This window comes from Nerophis lumbriciformis, linkage group LG11, assembly GCF_033978685.3.
Source record: "Nerophis lumbriciformis linkage group LG11, RoL_Nlum_v2.1, whole genome shotgun sequence".
Classification (NCBI taxonomy): domain Eukaryota; kingdom Metazoa; phylum Chordata; class Actinopteri; order Syngnathiformes; family Syngnathidae; genus Nerophis; species Nerophis lumbriciformis.
In genome coordinates, this window is record NC_084558.2 from 39,387,661 (window position 1) to 39,405,827 (window position 18,167).

General features: G+C 38.6%; 1 protein-coding gene across 2 annotated transcripts in view; it reads left to right on the forward strand.

Annotated features, from left to right (window-relative positions):
* The window catches only part of LOC133610400 (adenosine kinase-like), a 310,119-nt gene that overhangs the window by 3,923 nt on the left and 288,029 nt on the right, over positions 1–18,167 (forward strand). Inside the window, exons 1-3 of one of the 2 annotated variants that reach the window (XM_061966613.2) lie at positions 4,365–4,514; positions 5,222–5,296; positions 5,372–5,425. In XM_061966613.2, the coding sequence (XP_061822597.1) occupies positions 4,501–4,514; positions 5,222–5,296; positions 5,372–5,425 (143 nt within the window). In that variant the 5' untranslated portion in view covers positions 4,365–4,500. Of the gene's footprint in view, positions 1–4,364; positions 4,515–5,221; positions 5,297–5,371; positions 5,426–18,167 lie in introns of those variants that run through there. The other variant, XM_061966612.2, reaches the window with a different exon arrangement.

Consider the following 18,167-nt stretch of genomic DNA (forward strand, 5'->3'; position numbering starts at 1 on the left):
TGTGAGGGTTTGCTGGGAACGTCTGGCAGAGTCTCCTGTCAGAGAGAGTTTCAATTCCCACCTCCGGAAGAACTTTGAACATGTCACGAGGGAGGTGCTGGACATTGAGTCCGAGTGGACCATGTTCCGCGCCTCTATTGTCGAGGAAGCTGATTGGAGCTGTGGCCGCAAGGTAGTTGGTGCCTGTCGTGGCGGTAATCCTAGAACCCGTTGGTGGACACCGGAGGTGAGGGATGCCATCAAGCTGAAGAAGGAGTCCTATCGGGTTCTTTTGGCTCATAGGACTCCTGAGGCAGCGGACAGGTACCGACAGGCCAAGCGGTGTGCGGCTTCAGCGGTTGCGGAGGCAAAAACTCGGACATGGGAGGAGTTCGGGGAAGCCATGGAAAACGACTTCCGGACGGCTTCGAAGCGATTCTGGACCACCATCCGCCGCCTCAGGAAGGGGAAGCAGTGCACTATCAACACCGTGTATGGTGAGGATAGTGTTCTGCTGACCTCGACTGCGGATGTTGTGGATCGGTGGAGAGAATACTTCGAAGACCTCCTCAATCCCACCAACACGTCTTCCTATGAGGAAGCAGTGCCTGGGGAATCTGTGGTGGGCTCTTCTATTTCTGGGGCTGAGGTTGCTGAGGTAGTTAAAAAGCTCCTCGGTGGCAAGGCCCCGGGGGTGGATGAGACCCGCCCGGAGTTCCTTAAGGCTCTGGATGCTGTGGGGCTGTCTTGGTTGACAAGACTCTGCAGCATCGCGTGGACATCGGGGGCGGTACCTCTGGATTGGCAGACCGGGGTGGTGGTTCCTCTCTTTAAGAAGGGGAACCGGAGGGTGTGTTCTAACTATCGTGGGATCACACTCCTCAGCCTTCCCGGTAAGGTCTATTCAGGTGTACTGGAGAGGAGGCTACGCCGGATAGTCGAACCTCGGATTCAGGAGGAACAGTGTGGTTTTTGTCCTGGTCGTGGAACTGTGGACCAGCTCTATACTCTCGGCAGGGTCCTTGAGGGTGCATGGGAGTTTGCCCAACCAGTCTACATGTGCTTTGTGGACTTGGAGAAGGCATTCGACCGTGTCCCTCGGGAAGTCCTGTGGGGAGTGCTCAGAGAGTATGGGGTATCGGACTGTCTGATTTTGGCGGTCCGCTCCCTCTATAATCAGTGTCAGAGCTTGGTCCGCATTGCCGGCAGTAAGTCGGACACGTTTCCAGTGAGGGTTGGACTCCGCCAAGGCTGCCCTTTGTCACCGATTCTGTTCATAACTTTTATGGACAGAATTTCTAGGCGCAGTCAAGACGTTGAGGGGATCTGGTTTGGTGGCTGCAGGATTAGGTCTCTGCTTTTTGCAGATGATGTGGTCCTGATGGCTTCATCTGGCCAGGATCTTCAGCTCTCGCTGGATCGGTTCACAGCCGAGTGTGAAGCGACTGGGATGAGAATCAGCACCTCCAAGTCCGAGTCCATGGTTCTCGCCCGGAAAAGGGTGGAGTGCCATCTCCGGGTTGGGGAGGAGACCCTGCCCCAAGTGGAGGAGTTCAAGTACCTCGGAGTCTTGTTCATGAGTGAGGGAAGAGTGGATCGTGAGATCGACAGGCGGATCGGTGCGGCATCTTCAGTAATGCGGACGCTGTATCGATCCGTTGTGGTGAAGAAGGAGCTGAGCCGGAAGGCAAAGCTCTCAATTTACCGGTCGATCTACGTTCCCATCCTCACCTATGGTCATGAGCTTTGGGTTATGACCGAAAGGACAAGATCACGGGTACAAGCGGTCGAAATGAGTTTCCTCCGCCGGGTGGCAGGGCTCTCCCTTAGAGATAGGGTGAGAAGCTCTGTCATCCGCGGGGAGCTCAAAGTAAAGCCGCTGCTCCTCCACATCGAGAGGAGCCAGATGAGGTGGTTCGGGCATCTGGTCAGGATGCCACCCGATCGCCTCCCTCGGGAGGTGTTTAGGGCACGTCCAACCGGTAGGAGGCCACGGGGAAGACCCAGGACACGTTGGGAAGACTATGTCTCCCGGCTGGCCTGGGAACGCCTCGGGATCCCCCGGGAAGAGCTGGACGAAGTGGCTGGGGAGAGGGAAGTCTGGGCTTCCCTGCTTAGGCTGCTGCCCCCGCGACCCGACCTCGGATAAGCGGAAGAAGATGGATGGATGGATGGATGGATGGATTATTATTGTGTGAATGCTCCAAAACATTCACCCATATGGTTTTCTACACCAAAATTGATCTATTTATTATTATTGTGTAAATGCTCCAAAGCCTTCTCCCATATGGTTTTCTACACCAAAATTAATCTATTTATTATTATTGTGTGAATGCTCCAAAGCATTCACCCATATGGTTTTCTACACCAAAATCAATCTATTTATTATTATTGTGTGAATGCTCCAAAGTATTCACCCATATGGTTTTCTACACCAAAATTATTATATTTATTATTATTGTGTGAATGCTCCTAAGCATTCACCCATACGGTTTTCTACACCAAAATAAATCTATTTATTATTATTGTGTGAATGCTCCAAAGCATTAACACATATGGTTTTCTACACCAAAATTCATCTATTTATTATTATTGTGTGAATGCTCCAAAGTATTCACCCATATGGTTTTCTACACCAAAATTAATCTATTTATTATTATTGTGTAAATGCTCCAAAGCATTCACCCATATGGTTTTCTACACCAAAATTAATCTATTTATTATTATTGTGTGAATGCTCCAAAGTATTCACCCATATGGTTTTCTACACCAAAATTAATCTATTTATTATTATTGTGTGAATGCTCCAAAGTATTCACCCATATGGTTTTCTACACCAAAATAAATCTATTTATTATTATTGTGTGAATGCTCCAAAGGATTCACCCATATGGTTTTCTACACCAAAATTAATCTATTTATTATTATTGTGTGAATGCTCCAAAGTATTAACCCATATGGTTTTCTACACCAAAATTATTCTATTTATTATTATTGTGTGAATGCTCCAAAGCATTCACTCATATGGTTTTCTACACCAAAATTAATCTATTTATTATTATTGTGTGAATGCTCCAAAGCATTCACCCATATGGTTTTCTACACCAAAATTATTCTATTTATTATTATTGTGTGAATGCTCCAAAGTATTCACCCATATGGTTTTCTACACCAAAATTAATCTATTTATTATTATTGTGTAAATGCTCCAAAGCATTCACCCATATGGTTTTCTACACCAAAATTAATCTATTTATTATTATTGTGTGAATGCTCCAAAGTATTCACCCATATGGTTTTCTACACCAAAATTAATCTATTTATTATTATTGTGTGAATGCTCCAAAGTATTCACCCATATGGTTTTCTACACCAAAATAAATCTATTTATTATTATTGTGTGAATGCTCCAAAGGATTCACCCATATGGTTTTCTACACCAAAATTAATCTATTTATTATTATTGTGTGAATGCTCCAAAGTATTAACCCATATGGTTTTCTACACCAAAATTATTCTATTTATTATTATTGTGTGAATGCTCCAAAGCATTCACTCATATGGTTTTCTACACCAAAATGAATCTATTTATTATTATTGTGTGAATGCTCCAAAGTATTCACCCATATGGTTTTCTACACCAAAATTATTCTATTTATTATTATTGTGTGAATGCTCCAAAGCATTCACCCATATGGTTTTCTACACCAAAATTATTCTATTTATTATTATTGTGTGAATGCTCCAAAGCATTCATCCATATGGATTTCTACACCAAAATAAATCTATGTATTATTATTGTGCAAATGCTCAAAAGCATTCACTCATATGGTTTTCTACACCAAAAATCTTGCCTAGGGCGCCAGATTGGTTAGGGCCGGGCCTGTGTACAGGTATGTTTTGCATTCTATTTTAGTTGCTTTATTGAGTTTACAACCCCCTGGCGTTGTTTTGTACTGTTTCTGTACATGTTTTGTTCATTAATTTTTATTTAATTATATGTAAATGTTGCATTTTATAAATAAAGGTTAAAAAAAAAAAAAAAACTAATAAAAAAAAGTTACAGAAAATGCGACGTTCAAGTTACGCGACAAAGAGACGTGGCGGCCGTCTAAACCAAATGTGTCACATTTGTGCACTGAAATTTGACACCTACGCAAGTGTAGATGTTTAGTAGTTAGAACGTTTTGTCGTGTTACAAATTAAAAAGTCCACGATATTGTGTCTTCAAACTAGTAGCCTGCCCAAAATTTCGTCTGTCCCAGTTTTCCGCAAACACACCAAATGTCAAGCTTCCTTCTTTAGATTCGTAGCCAATCATTTACCAGAAAAACTCACAAGGTCCGCCTTCTACTCACCGTCAGCCAATCGGCGTTTTCCATCGTAGTGCTTACGCTTCCGGTACTCCCAAAAGCACGTTTCTTTGGCCGCCCTGAAAAAGCGTGTTGGAGCATTGCATAATAATAATAATAACTTTACAAATACTTATTATTACGCTTGGCTGCAACGCTTTGTGACAACATGTCAACTCCAAGGTAAGATCTATCATTTAAGAGAAAACATTTATTGCTCTTGTCTGGTGGTCGATGTGTGAGATACTTCGTGGTTTGGGGGGGGTAGAATATAACACTTTTTAAAATGTTTTTGCTGCTACTACCTGTGAAATAATATGCAAATACTTTACTTTTGAGAGCATTTTTAAATCATGCAAACTGGGTAATAAATAATTATGCAAGGGAGGGTACTTTGACCACTAAGATATCAGACTAAATGGGAACCATGCCATCATTTAAACACACACACACATATATTAAATCAACATAATATTAAATACATTAATATATTTATATATAAGTATATATATATATATATATATATATATAAAAAAATATATATATACCGGTAAACAATTATTTATTTATTTATATATATATATATATATATATATATATATATATATATATATATATATAGATACATATACATATACACACTATTAAATTATATATATCATATATATATATATATATATATATATATATATATATATATATATATATATATATATATGTATATATATCCTATTATCTAAAAGTGTTTTATTATAAGCATGATGATAAAAACAAAACAAAAAAACAAGTCAATAAATCCAAAAGCGATGACTCTGCATATCGTAGAATGTGTGCCTGTGCCTGCTGAGTTTGCACAACACAATGTCAAGTTTTTTTCTCCTTCCACTCAGTGAAAACACACTCTTCGGGATGGGCAACCCCCTGCTGGACATTTCTGCTGTGGTCGACAAGGACTTCCTTGATAAGTAAGCGTGACTAACTTGTCTATTTCCTGTGATGTCATCAATGATCTGTGATTAATTATTGTCCTTTTTAAAAAGATACGGCCTGAAGCCCAATGACCAGATCCTCGCTGAGGACAAACACAAGGCCTTGTGAGTAAAACTAACTGAATGCACACACACGCTAGTCAATAGTAAAATGCAGCGGAACCAAATAAGGGTTGCACTGGTCATTCATCTCAAAGCTTAAAATAGCAACCTTGCCAAAAAAGAACCCACGCAAGAGGGAGCCCCTGAATGTGACACGCCTTATTTATGATGGCATAAATAACATGAAGGTGCAGAAATAAAATAAACCTAAACATAGATTTTAAAATATATTGTTAGGCCATTAAATATAAATTATAGGCTACCTATACCCTTATTTATCATTTTATCAAAAAAGAGAAATGTCCTTCTAAAAAAAATCTCATTGCATGCAAAAAAAAATTCCAGTTGGTCATACACTCAAATATTGTTATAATTGAAGCATGTTTAAAATATGCACTTTTTATTGTCTTTAGCTGCTGCGTTACTTGTAAAGTCTTCATTGCTTTTACATGAAAAAAAACAAACAATTACTGCGAAAGACTGCTGTTAAATGCTAGTCAAAGAGTCTCTGAATAACACTTTTTTTTAAAGACATAATGCTGATTAAACTTAGACTTAGACAAACTTTATTGATCCACAAGGGAAATTGTTCCACACAGTAGCTCAGTTACAAAGGATGGAAAGGGCAATGCACACAAGGGCACAAAAAGAGGGCGAAAACAAAAGGTATAAAGTAGACTAAAAATTTACCATAGTAGCAATATAACATACCGTATTTTTTGGAGTATAAGTCGCTCCGGAGTATAAGTCGCACCGGCCAAAAATGCATAGCAAAGAAGGAAAAAAACATATATAAGTCGCACTGGAGTATAAGTCGCATTTTTGGGGGAAATTTATTTGATAAAACCCAACACCAAGAATAGACATTTGAAAGGCAATTTAAAATAAATAAAGAATAGTGAACAACGTTATATGAGGCATAAATAACCAACTGAGAACGTGCCTGGTATGTTAACGTAACATATTATGGTAAAAGTCATTCAAATAATTATAACATATAGAACATGCTATACGTTTACCAAACAATCTGTCACTCCTAATCGCTAAATCCCATGAAATCTTATACGTCTAGTCTCTTACGTGAATGAGCTAAATAATATTTTTTGATATTTTACGGTAATGTGTTAATAATATCACACATAAGTCGCTCCTGAGTATAAGTTGCACCCCCGGCCAAACTATGAAAAAAACTGCGACTTATAGTCCAAAAAATACGGTATGTAATATTTACATATTATATATGCAGTATATAATATATACTGATATATTATATTATATTTTTATTGGGTTCCCTCCGGGTACTCCGGCTTCCTCCCACCTCCAAAGACATGCACCTGGGGATAGGTTGATTGGCAACACTAAATTGGCCCTAGTGTGTGAATGTTGTCTGTCTATCTGTGTTGGCCCTGCGATGAGGTGGCGACTTGACCAGGGTGTACGCCGCCTTTCGCTCGAATGCAGCTGAGATAGGCTCCAGCACCCCCTGTGACCCCGAAAGGGACAAAGCGGTAGAAAATGGATGGCTGGATATACAATATATAACAAATCCCAATGACCATGTACAATATTACTGTATATGTAACAGCTGCAGCATAAAATAGAGAGTAGATCCAGCATAAAATATACATTATAAACAAAGAGAGGTAGCTAACATAGAATAGGTCAGGTAATAGACATATATCATCTATTGCTGTATGGCGAGTGATTATACAGCTGAATGAAGGAGTTCTTGAAACGAACACTGTGGGAACGAAGCTGAAGGAGCCTGTTGGAGTATGAGCTCCGCTGTCCCTCAATTGTCTGGTGGAGTTGGTGGGCAGGATTGTCCATGATGGCGAGCAGTTTGTCCAGTGTCCTCCTGTCCCTCACTGACACAAACGCCTCCAACTGCATGCCAATAGTTTGGCCGGCTTTCCGGATCAGCTTGTCAATCCGGTTTAAGTCCCTTTTGCTGGTGCTGATCCCCCAACAAACCACTGCAAAGTAGGGCTGGGCGATATATCGCGGGTTTGTCTCTGTGCGATATAGAAAATGACTATATCATGATATCGAGTATACGTTCTCACGTAGTTGCTTTTAGCTGCGGGCATTACACTATAGCAGGGGTCGGCAACCCGCGGCTCTAGAGCCGCATGCGGCTCTTTAGCGCCGCCCTAGTGGCTCTCTGGAGCTTTTTCAAAAATGTATGAAAAATGGAAAAAGTTGAGGGGAAAAAAAAATTTTTTTTGTTTTAATATGGTTTCTGTAGGAGGACAAACATGACACAAACCTCCCTAATTGTTATAAAGCACACTGTCAGAGGTGGGTAGAGTAGCCAGAAATTGTACTCAAGTAAGAGTACTGTTACTTTAGAGATTTATTACTCAAGTAAAAGTAAGGAGTAGTTTTTGTTTACATGTTAAAGGTGTTTTAATGAATATACATGCATGTTTAACATATAGATTCCTTTCTTTAATGAAGACTAGAATATAAGTTGGTGTATTACCTGATTCTGATGACTTGCGTTGATTGTAATCAGACAGTCGTGATGATAACGTCCACTTTTTTCAAATGGAGGAGAAGAAAAGTTCCTCCTTTCTGTCTAATACCACATGAAAGTGGTGGGTTTTTGGCATCCTATTTGTCCAGCTTCCATATTCGTTTTTATACACTTTACAAGAAATATATTGGCGTCAAACTCCGTAGCTTGCTAGCTTGTTTACGCTGGCTTTCGGAGACTCTTGTTTTGAAAGCGCAGGCGCGATGGCGCGGCACTTTTATTGTGAAGACAGGAACGTCCTCATGTGCGGTCAGTCTTGAGGCTTTTGACGGTACGGTTGAAATAAAACAAGTATCTTTTTTCCTTCACACTTTTGATTGATTGATTGGAACTTTTATTAGTAGATTGCACAGTACAGTACATATTCCGTACAATTGACCACTAAATGGTAACACCCCAATAAGTTTTTCAACTGTTTAAGTCAGGTCATGTGACCACCTGGCTTTGTTTGATTGGTCCAACGTCACCAGTGACTGCATCTGATTGGTGGAACGAAGTGAAACGTCACCAGTAAGGCAGGCACTTTGAAAGTCTGTCTGACAGACCAAAACAAACAAAGCGTGCATTAACAGATCGATAAAAATTAGTAGCGAGTAGCGAGCTGAATGTAGATAAAAGTAGCGGAGTAAAAGTAGCGTTCCTTCTCTATAAATATACTTAAGTAAAAGTAAAAGTATGTTGCATTAAAACTACTCTTAGAAGTACAATTTATCCCAAAAGTTACTCAAGTAGATGTAACGGAGTAAATGTAGGGCGTTACTACCCACCTCTGCACACTGTTTATATTAAACATGCTTCACTGATTCGAGTATTTGGCGAGCGCCGTTTTGTCCTACTAATTTTGGCAGTCCTTGAACTCACCTTAGTTTGTTTACATGTATATCTTTCTGCGACTTTCTAGGACGTGTTTTATGCCACTTCTTTTTCTGTCTCATGTTGTCCACCAAACTTTTAACTTTGTGCATGAATCCACAAAGGTGAGTTTTGTTGATGTTATTGACTTGTGTGGAGTGCTAATCAGACATATTTGGTCAGTGCATGACTGCGAGCTAATTGATGCTAACATGCTATTAGGCTAGCTATATGTACATATTGCATCATTATGCCTCATTTGTAGCTATATTTGAGCTCATTTAGTTTCCTTTAAGTCATATTAATTCAATTTATATCTCATGACACACTATCTGTATGTAATATGGCTTTTAATTTTTTGCGGCTCCAGACAGATTTGTTTTTGTATTTTTGGTCCAATAAGGCTCTTTCAACATTTTGGGTTGCCGACCCCTGCACTATAGGCTCTCCTCCTCTTTCCAGTCTCTCCTTCTCACAGACAGACAAGCGCACCTTCCTACACACGTCACAGACTGTCACGTCATACGTCACATACATATATGCCCTCCCCGAGCAGAGAGGTAGCAGCATGGCTAACGTTAGCTGTGATGCTAGCGGAGTGGTAATACAAGAGAAAGAAGGTGCGAATCTGGTAACAAATGGAGGAATAATTAATTCCCCCAAAAAACAGCAGGGGGTCCATCGTCTGGCGGTGGTTTGGCTTCAAGTGGGAATATGTGGAACAGACAACCGTAATTTGTCAAGTGTGGGGCAAAAGCATTGCTATAAAAAGTAGCATTACTGCTGTAACAAACAGTTCAGGGTGTCCCAAGTTACCGGAGTGTTAGGTAAGGAGGAGGAGTTTTGTCCCTCCAGAGTTGTTGCCGTAGGGCTGTGACGTAGGGTGTGTGTGGTTGTGGACGGAGGTGTGTGACGTTGACATTAAAGAAGCGGTGGCTACCGAACCTGCTCTAATGTCTCCCGTTTATTATTTTATTAGATAAGTACACTGTATAGGCCAGGGGTCGGCAACCCGCGGCTCCGGAGCCGCATGCGGCTCTTTGATCACTCTGATGCGACTCAGCAGCTTACTTGCAGAACCCCCCAATTTTCCCGTGAGACTTCCGGATTTCAGTGCCTCTCGCAGAAAACTCCCGGGATTAATATTCACCGATATTCACCCTTACAGCTATAACAAGGGCGTGCCATGATGGTACAGCATTTGGCGCCCTCTACAATCTGTATTAACAACGTGCCAGCCCAACACTTGTTATACATTATACATCTTCTGCATGCACACGTACTTGACAGCAAGGCATACGTGGTCAACAGCCACACAGGTTACACTGACAGTGACCATATAAAACAACTTTAACACTCTTACTAATAATGCGCCACACTTTGAACCAAAACCAAACAAGAATGACAAACACATTTCGGGAGAACATCTGCACCTTAACACAACATAAACACAACAGAACAAACACCCAGAATCCCATGCAGCCCTGACTCTTCCGGGCTACATTATACACCCCTGCTACCACCAAACCCCGCCCCCACCCCAAGCCTGCTCCCTAACACATCAATCCCCCCCCCTCCCTCTGTGCGTCGGTTGAGGTGGGCGGGGTTTGGTAGCGGGGGTGTATAATGTATCCCGGAAGAGTTAGGGCTGCATGGGATTCTGGGTATTTGTCCTGTTGTGTTTATGTTGTGTTACGGTGCAGATGTTCTCCCGAAATGTGTTTGTCATTCTTGTTTGGTGTGGGTTCACAGTGTGGCGCATTATTAGTAAGAGTGTTAAAGTTTTGTTTTTTTCCGCGACCGTCAGTGTAACCTGTGTGGTTGTTGAGCAAGTATGCCTTGCTGTCACCTACGTGAGCAAGCAGAAGCCCCATTCAACATGTGGCTGATCAGGTACGCTGATTGTAGTGGGCGCTATATGCTGTACCATCACGGCACACATGGCGCCGACAACCGCTATTCATTTAAAACCCGCGTGCCGCACCAGCTTAAAAATTCCATAAAAAGGTGTGGGCATCGTGTCTGAGACCCCTGGTTTATACATAGCACAAAGCAAAAAAAACAACTTTGTATGCAGTGTTATTTCAGTTAAATTTCAACAATTTTTGCGGCTCCCATTGTTTTCTATAATTTGTGAAACTGGTCAAAATGGCTCTTTGACTGGTAAAGGTAAAGGCACGTCAACATCTCTGTTCGGTGCCACACCTCCACACCATCAAAATGCCGAGGCAAACATTTCCAGATCAACACTGTATGAAAAAAAATAGTGATTTTTTTTTTAGTTGTGATTTCCTTCTCTGCATGAAAGTTTAAAAGTAGCATATATTAATGCAGTATGAAGAAGAATGTTTTAATGTAGACACATAGAATCATCATACTGCTGTGATTATATGCATCAAATGTTCATTCAAGGCTAAGGCAAAATATCGAGATATATATCGTGTATCGCGATATTAAAAAAAGGCAATATCGCCCAGCCCTACTGCAAAGTACAGGGCACTGGCCACAACAGACTGAAAAAAGATCTCTAACCCAAAAAACCTCCCTCCCCCATTTACACTCATTCACACTCATTCAAACAAAAGGGTTGTTTCTTTCTGTTTTTAATATTCTGGTTCCTACATTATATATCAATACAGTCTGCAAGGGATACAGTCCGTAAGCACACATGATTGTGCGTGCTGCTGGTCCACTAATAGTACTAACCTTTAACAGTTAATTTTACTCATTTTCATTAATTACTAGTTTCTATGTAACTGTTTTTATATTGTTTTACTTTCTTTTTTTATTCAAGAAAATGTTTTTAATTTATTTATCTTATTTTATTTTATTTTTTTTTTTAAAAAGGACCTTATCTTCACCATACCTGGTTGTCCAAATTAGGCATAATAATGTGTTAATTTCACGACTGTATATATCGGTATCGGTAATTAAGAGTTGGACAATATCAGAATATCGGATATCGGCAAAAAAGCCATTATCGGACATCCCTAATTAAAACGTTATTTCAATATTTTTTTATATGACAAGGACACTGTGGTTTTTATCTAAATGATCATTTAGAACCGTGGTTCTTATACTTTTGTCTCCAAGTACCACCTCAGAAAACACTTGGCTCTCCAAGTACCACCATGTTTTATTTTACAAGTATATTTAATATTTTTGACCACTGTAACGTCACACACAGTTCGAACAGTCACACTGTGTTTGAATATAGGAAATTAAAACACTGTACAATGAAGTCATTCTATGTTGACCACTAGCTGAAGCCCACGAGTTGGACAATAAATTATTTAAACTCCTAAATGACATTATAACTCTGCTGTTTGTTAAGACGTACTGCACAAAATATTAGTCAAAGATCCTTTAGAATGACGGGAGTACTGCTGTTTTTAAAGATGTACAGCAAAAATAAACCAGGCAAAGATCCTTTATACAACCTGAGAGCTCTGCTGTTTTTGAAGACTCACTGCAAACAATGCAAGTCAAAGATCCTTTACATGACAGGAACACTCCTACTTTTTAAGGGCATTCTGCAAAAAACAGTTACTCAAAGATCATTGTCTAAATAACAGCAGCATTCTGCTGTTTTTAAAGATGACTGCGGGGAAAATAATGTGAGTCAAAGATCCTTTATGTGACAGGAACACAGCTTTTTTTAATGCTCTATTGCTAACAATTAGTTCAACGATCCATGATATGACAGGAACATAGGTGGTTTTATTGATGTATTGCTAACAAATGTTTAGTCAAAGATCCTTTATATGACAGGAACATAGGTGGTTTTATTGATGTATTGCTAACAAATGTTTAGTCAAAGATCCTTTATACGACAGGAACATAGGTGTTTTTTAGTGATGTATTGCTAACAAATGTTAGACAAAGATCCTTTATATGACAGGAACACAGGTATTTTTAATGATGTATTGCTAACAAATGTTTATTGAAAGATTATTTATATGACAGGAACATAGTGTTTTTTAATGATCTATTGCAAAAAAATGTTAGTCAAAGATCCTTTCATTTGACAGGGAAATTGCTGCTTTTAAGGGCCGACTTAAAAAAAAAAATGCTGATCAAAGATCCTCTACATGAAGACGAAAATTAAACACCTGTCAAACATCCTGTATATCAGTGTTTTTCAACCACTGTGCCGTGGGAGATTATCTAATTTCATCTATTTGGGTTAAAAATATTTTTTGCAAACCAGTAATTACAGTCTGAAAATGATGTGTTGTTTAGTGGTCGGCAGAGTAACCGTGTAATACTCTTCCATATCAGTAGGTGGCAGTCGCTAACTAATTGCTTAGTAGATGTCGGAAACAGCGGGAGGCAGTGTGCAGGTAAAAAAGTGTCAAATGCTTAAACCAAAAATAAACAAAAGGTGAGTGCCCCTAAGAAAAGGCATTGAAGCTTAGGGAAGGCTATGCGGAACAAAACTAAAACTTAACTGGCTTACAAAGTAAACAAAAACAGAATGCTGGACGACAGCAAAGACTTACTGTGGAGCAAAGACAATGTATGTCCGAACATGACATGACAATCAACAATGTCCCCGCAAAGGAGGATTAAAAACAACTGAAATATTCTTGATCGCTAAAACAAAATAGATGCGGGAAATATCGCTCAAAGGAAGACATGAAACTGCTACAGGAAAATACCAGAAAAGAGAAAAAGGCACCAAAATAGGAGCAAGAACTAAAACACTACAGACAGAAAAACAGCAAAAAACTCAAAATAAGTCAGGGTGTGATGTGGCAGGTGGTGACAGTACACCTACTTTGAGACAAGACCTATATTGATACAGTACATCTACTATAGTGATGCATGGTTGGTTATGGTTTAAAGTCATATCCAACAATTGTGACGACTCTTTACTGAGTTTAGTTTTTGAATGATTTCTGCTGTTGGTGTGCCTCCGCATTTTTTCAACGCAAAAGATGTGCCTTGGCTCAAAAAAGGTTGAAAAACACTGCTGTATATAACAGGAGAGCTCTGCCGTTTTTGAAGACTCACTGCGAACATTGCACATCAAAGATCCTTTACATAGAAGGAGCACTCCTACTTTTAAGAACCTTCTGCAAAAACATGTTAGTTAAATATCCTTTATATGACAGGAACATTGCTGTTTTTAAGGGCTGTGTTTAAAAAAACAAAACAAGAACTTTGGTGTTTTAATGATATACTGAAAACAAATGGTCATCAAAGATCCTTTATATGACAGGAACACTGCTGTTTTTAATGAACTACTGTAAACAAGTTAGTCAAAGATCCCTTATATGACAGGAACACTGCTCTCTTAATGATCTACTGCAAACAAATGTTATTCAAAGATCCTTAAAATGACAGGAGCACTGCTGTTTTTAAGGGCCAGCTGTAAAAAAAAATGTTAATCAAAGATCCTTTATGTGACATGAACAATACTGTTTTCAAGGATGTGCTGTAAAATAAATGCTAGTCAACGATCCTTGTCTAACTGACAGGAACATTGCTATTTTTAAACGATCTACTGCAAACAAATGTTAATCAAAGATCCTTTATATGTCAGGAAAATTAGCTTTTTTAATGATCTACAGCAGACAAATGTTTGTCAAAGATCATTTATATGACAGGAAAATTTGCTGTTTTTAATGATCTACTGCAAACACATGTTTGTCAAATATCTTTTATGTGACAGGAACGTTGTTGTTTTTAAAGATCTGCAAAAATATGTTAATCAAAGATCCTTTATGTGACAGGAAAATTATTATTTTTTAAATGATCTACAGCAGACAATTGTTTGTCAAATATCTTTTATGTGACAGGAACATTGCTGTTTTTAATGATCTACTGCAAACAAATGTTTGTCAAAGATCCTTTATAGGACAGGAACATTTGCTTTTTTTAAATGATCTACAACAGACAAATGTCCGTCAAAGATCCTTTATGTCATAGGAACATTGCTGTTTTTAAAGCGCTACTGCAAACAAATGTTCATCAAAGATCCTTTGTGTGACAGGAACATAGCTGTTTTTAATGATCTACTGGAAAACAAATGTAAGTCAAAGATCCTTTTTATATGACAGGAAAATTGCTTTTTGAGGGCCTGCTATAAAAAAAAATATTAATCAACAATCCTTTGTGTCATGAACAATACGGTTTTTAAGGACGTACTGTAAGAAAAAAATGTGAGTCAACGATCTTTGTTTAAATGACAGCAACATAGCTGTTTCAATGATCTATGTTGCTGTTTCAATGATCTACTATAAACAAATGTTAGTCAAAGATCTTTTATGTGACAGGAACACTTCTGTTTTTAAAGATCTACTGCAAACAAATGTTAATCAAAGATCCTTTATATGACAGAAAAATTAGCTTTTTTAATGATCTACAGCAGACAAATGTTTGTCAAACGATCATTTATATGACAGGGACATAGCTGTTTTAATGATCTACTATAAACAAATGTTAGTCAAAGATCCTTTATGTGACTGGAACATTTCTGTTTTTAATGATCTACTGCAAACAAATGTTAGACAAAGATCCTTTATATGACAGAAACATTGCTGTTTTGAAGATCTACTGCAAACACATGTTAATCAAAGATCCTTTATATGACAGGAACATTTGCTTTTTTCAATGACCTACAACAAACAAACGTTGGGCAAATATCCTTTATACGACAGGGATATTGCTGTTTTTAAAAATCAACTGCAAACAAATATGAATCAAATATTCTTTATATGGTAGGAACAAGCGGTAGAAAATGGATGGACGGATGACAGGAACATTGCTGCTTTTAAAGATCTACTGCAAACAAATGTTAATCAAAGATCCTTTATATGACTGGAAAATGTGCTTTTTTAATGATGTACAGCAGACAACTGTTAGTCAAAGATCCTTTATGTGACAAAAACATTGCTGTTTTAATGATCTACTGCAAACACATGTTAATCAAAGAGCCTTTATATGACAGGCACATTTGCTGTTTTTAATCTACTACAAATGATTGTCAAAGATCCTTTAAATGACAGGAACACTGCTTTTTAAAATGATATATTTCAACCAAATGTTCATCAAAGACCTTATATTACAGGAACATTTGCTTTTTTTTTTAACAATCCTTTACATGACAGGGAAACATTTTCTTTTAACCATTTACTGCAACCAAATGGTAATCAAAGATCCTTTATACGAGAGGAACATTTGCTTTTTTCAACGATCTACAACAAACAAACGTTGGGCAAAGATCCTTTATATTACAGGGACATTGCTGTTTTTAAAGATCAACTGCAAACAAATATTAATCAAAGATCCTTTATATGGCAGGAACATTGCTGTTTTTAAAGATCTACTGCAAACCAAATGTTAGTCAAAGATCCTTTATATGGCAGGAACATTGCTGTTTTTAAAGATCTACTGCAAATCAAATGTTAATCAAATATATTTTATATGGCAGGAACATTGCACTTTTTAAAGATGTACTGCAAACCTAATGTTAATCAAAGATCCTTTATATGACAGGATAATTGCACTTTTTAAAGATGTACTGCAAACCAATTGTTAATCAAAGATCATTTATATGACAGGAACATTGCACTTTTTAAAGATGTACTGCAAACCAAATGTTAATCAAAGATCCTTTATATGACAGGGACATTGCTGTTTTTAAAGATCAACTGCAAACAAATATTCATCAAAGATCCTTTATACGGCAGGAATATTGCTGTTTTTAGAGATCTACTGCAAACAAATGTTAATCAAAGATCCTTTATATGGCAGGAACATTGCACTTTTTAAAGATGTACTGCAAACCAAATGTTAATCAAAGATCCTTTATATGGCAGGAACATTGCACTTTTTAAAGATGTACTGCAAACCTAATGTTAATCAAAGATCCTTTATATGACAGGATAATTGCACTTTTGAAAGATGTACTGCAAACCAATTGTTAATCAAAGATCATTTATATGACAGGAACATTGCACTTTTTAAAGATGTACTGCAAACCAAATGTTAATCAAAGATCCTTTATATGACAGGGACATTGCTGTTTTTAAAGATCAACTGCAAACAAATATTCATCAAAGATCCTTTATACGGCAGGAATATTGCTGTTTTTAGAGATCTACTGCAAACAAATGTTAATCAAAGATCCTTTATATGGCAGGAACATTGCACTTTTTAAAGATGTACTGCAAACCAATTGTTAATCAAAGATCCTTTATATGACAGGATAATTGCACTTTTTAAAGATGTACCGTATTTTCCGCACCATAAGGCGCCCTGGGTTAAAAGCCGCGCTTTCAATGAACGGCATATTTCAAAACTTTGTCCACCTATAAGCTGCCCGGTGTTGTAAGCCGCATCTAACTGCGCTAAAGGAATGTCAAAAAAACAGTCAGATAGGTCAGTCAAACTTTAATAATATATTAAAAACCAGCGTTCTAACAACTCTGTTCACTCCCAAAATGTACGCAAATGTGCAATCACAAACATACGTATATCAACATGGACAGAGCTGCGTGAAAAAAGCCACCCGGCCTCTTCGCGTAAACTTAAACTTACCTTAACCACTCGCTCATCTTTTCTTCATCCATCCCTTCGAGTTAGCTTTTATGATGACGCCGGCTGGAAAGGTCTCTTTTGGCAAGGTCTTCCTTTTGAATATCACCATGGGTGGAAGTTTCATTAGCATGGCAAGCTAGAACCACAGTGAAGGATGACTTCTCATTCCCTGTGGTGCGAATATTCACCGTACGTGCTCCCGTTCCACAGTGCGGTTCACAGGAATATCAGTTGCTGTGAAATACGGTAGTAATCCGTGTGCGGATGGAGAGATTGCGTCTTTTCATGAACCGGATCCTTGTCGCTTTGTAGGAGCCATTTTGTGGTCTTTACAGATGTAAACACACAAAGGAAATGAAACGTACGGTGATATCCGCGCGCTTTTTCTTCTTCTACGCGGGCGGGTGGTTGCTTACAGTAGAAGAAGAAGCGCTTCCTGTTCTATGGGGGCGGGTGCTTACCTTGGCGGTTGCTTGCGTAGAAGAAGAAGCGCTTCCTGTTCTACCGGGAAAAAAGATGGCGGCTGTTTACCGAAGTTGCGAGACCGAAACTTTATGAAAATGAATCTTAATATTTATCCATATATAAAGCGCACCGGGTTAAAAGCCGCACTGTCAGCTTTTGAGAAAATTTGTGGTTTTTAGGTGCGGCTAATAGTGCGGAAAATACGGTACTGCAAACCAATTGTTAATCAAAGATCCTTTATATACCAGGGACATTGCTGTTTTTAAAGATCTACTGCAAACCAAATGTTAATCAAAGATCCTTTATATGGCAGGAACATTGCACTTTTTAAAGATGTACTGC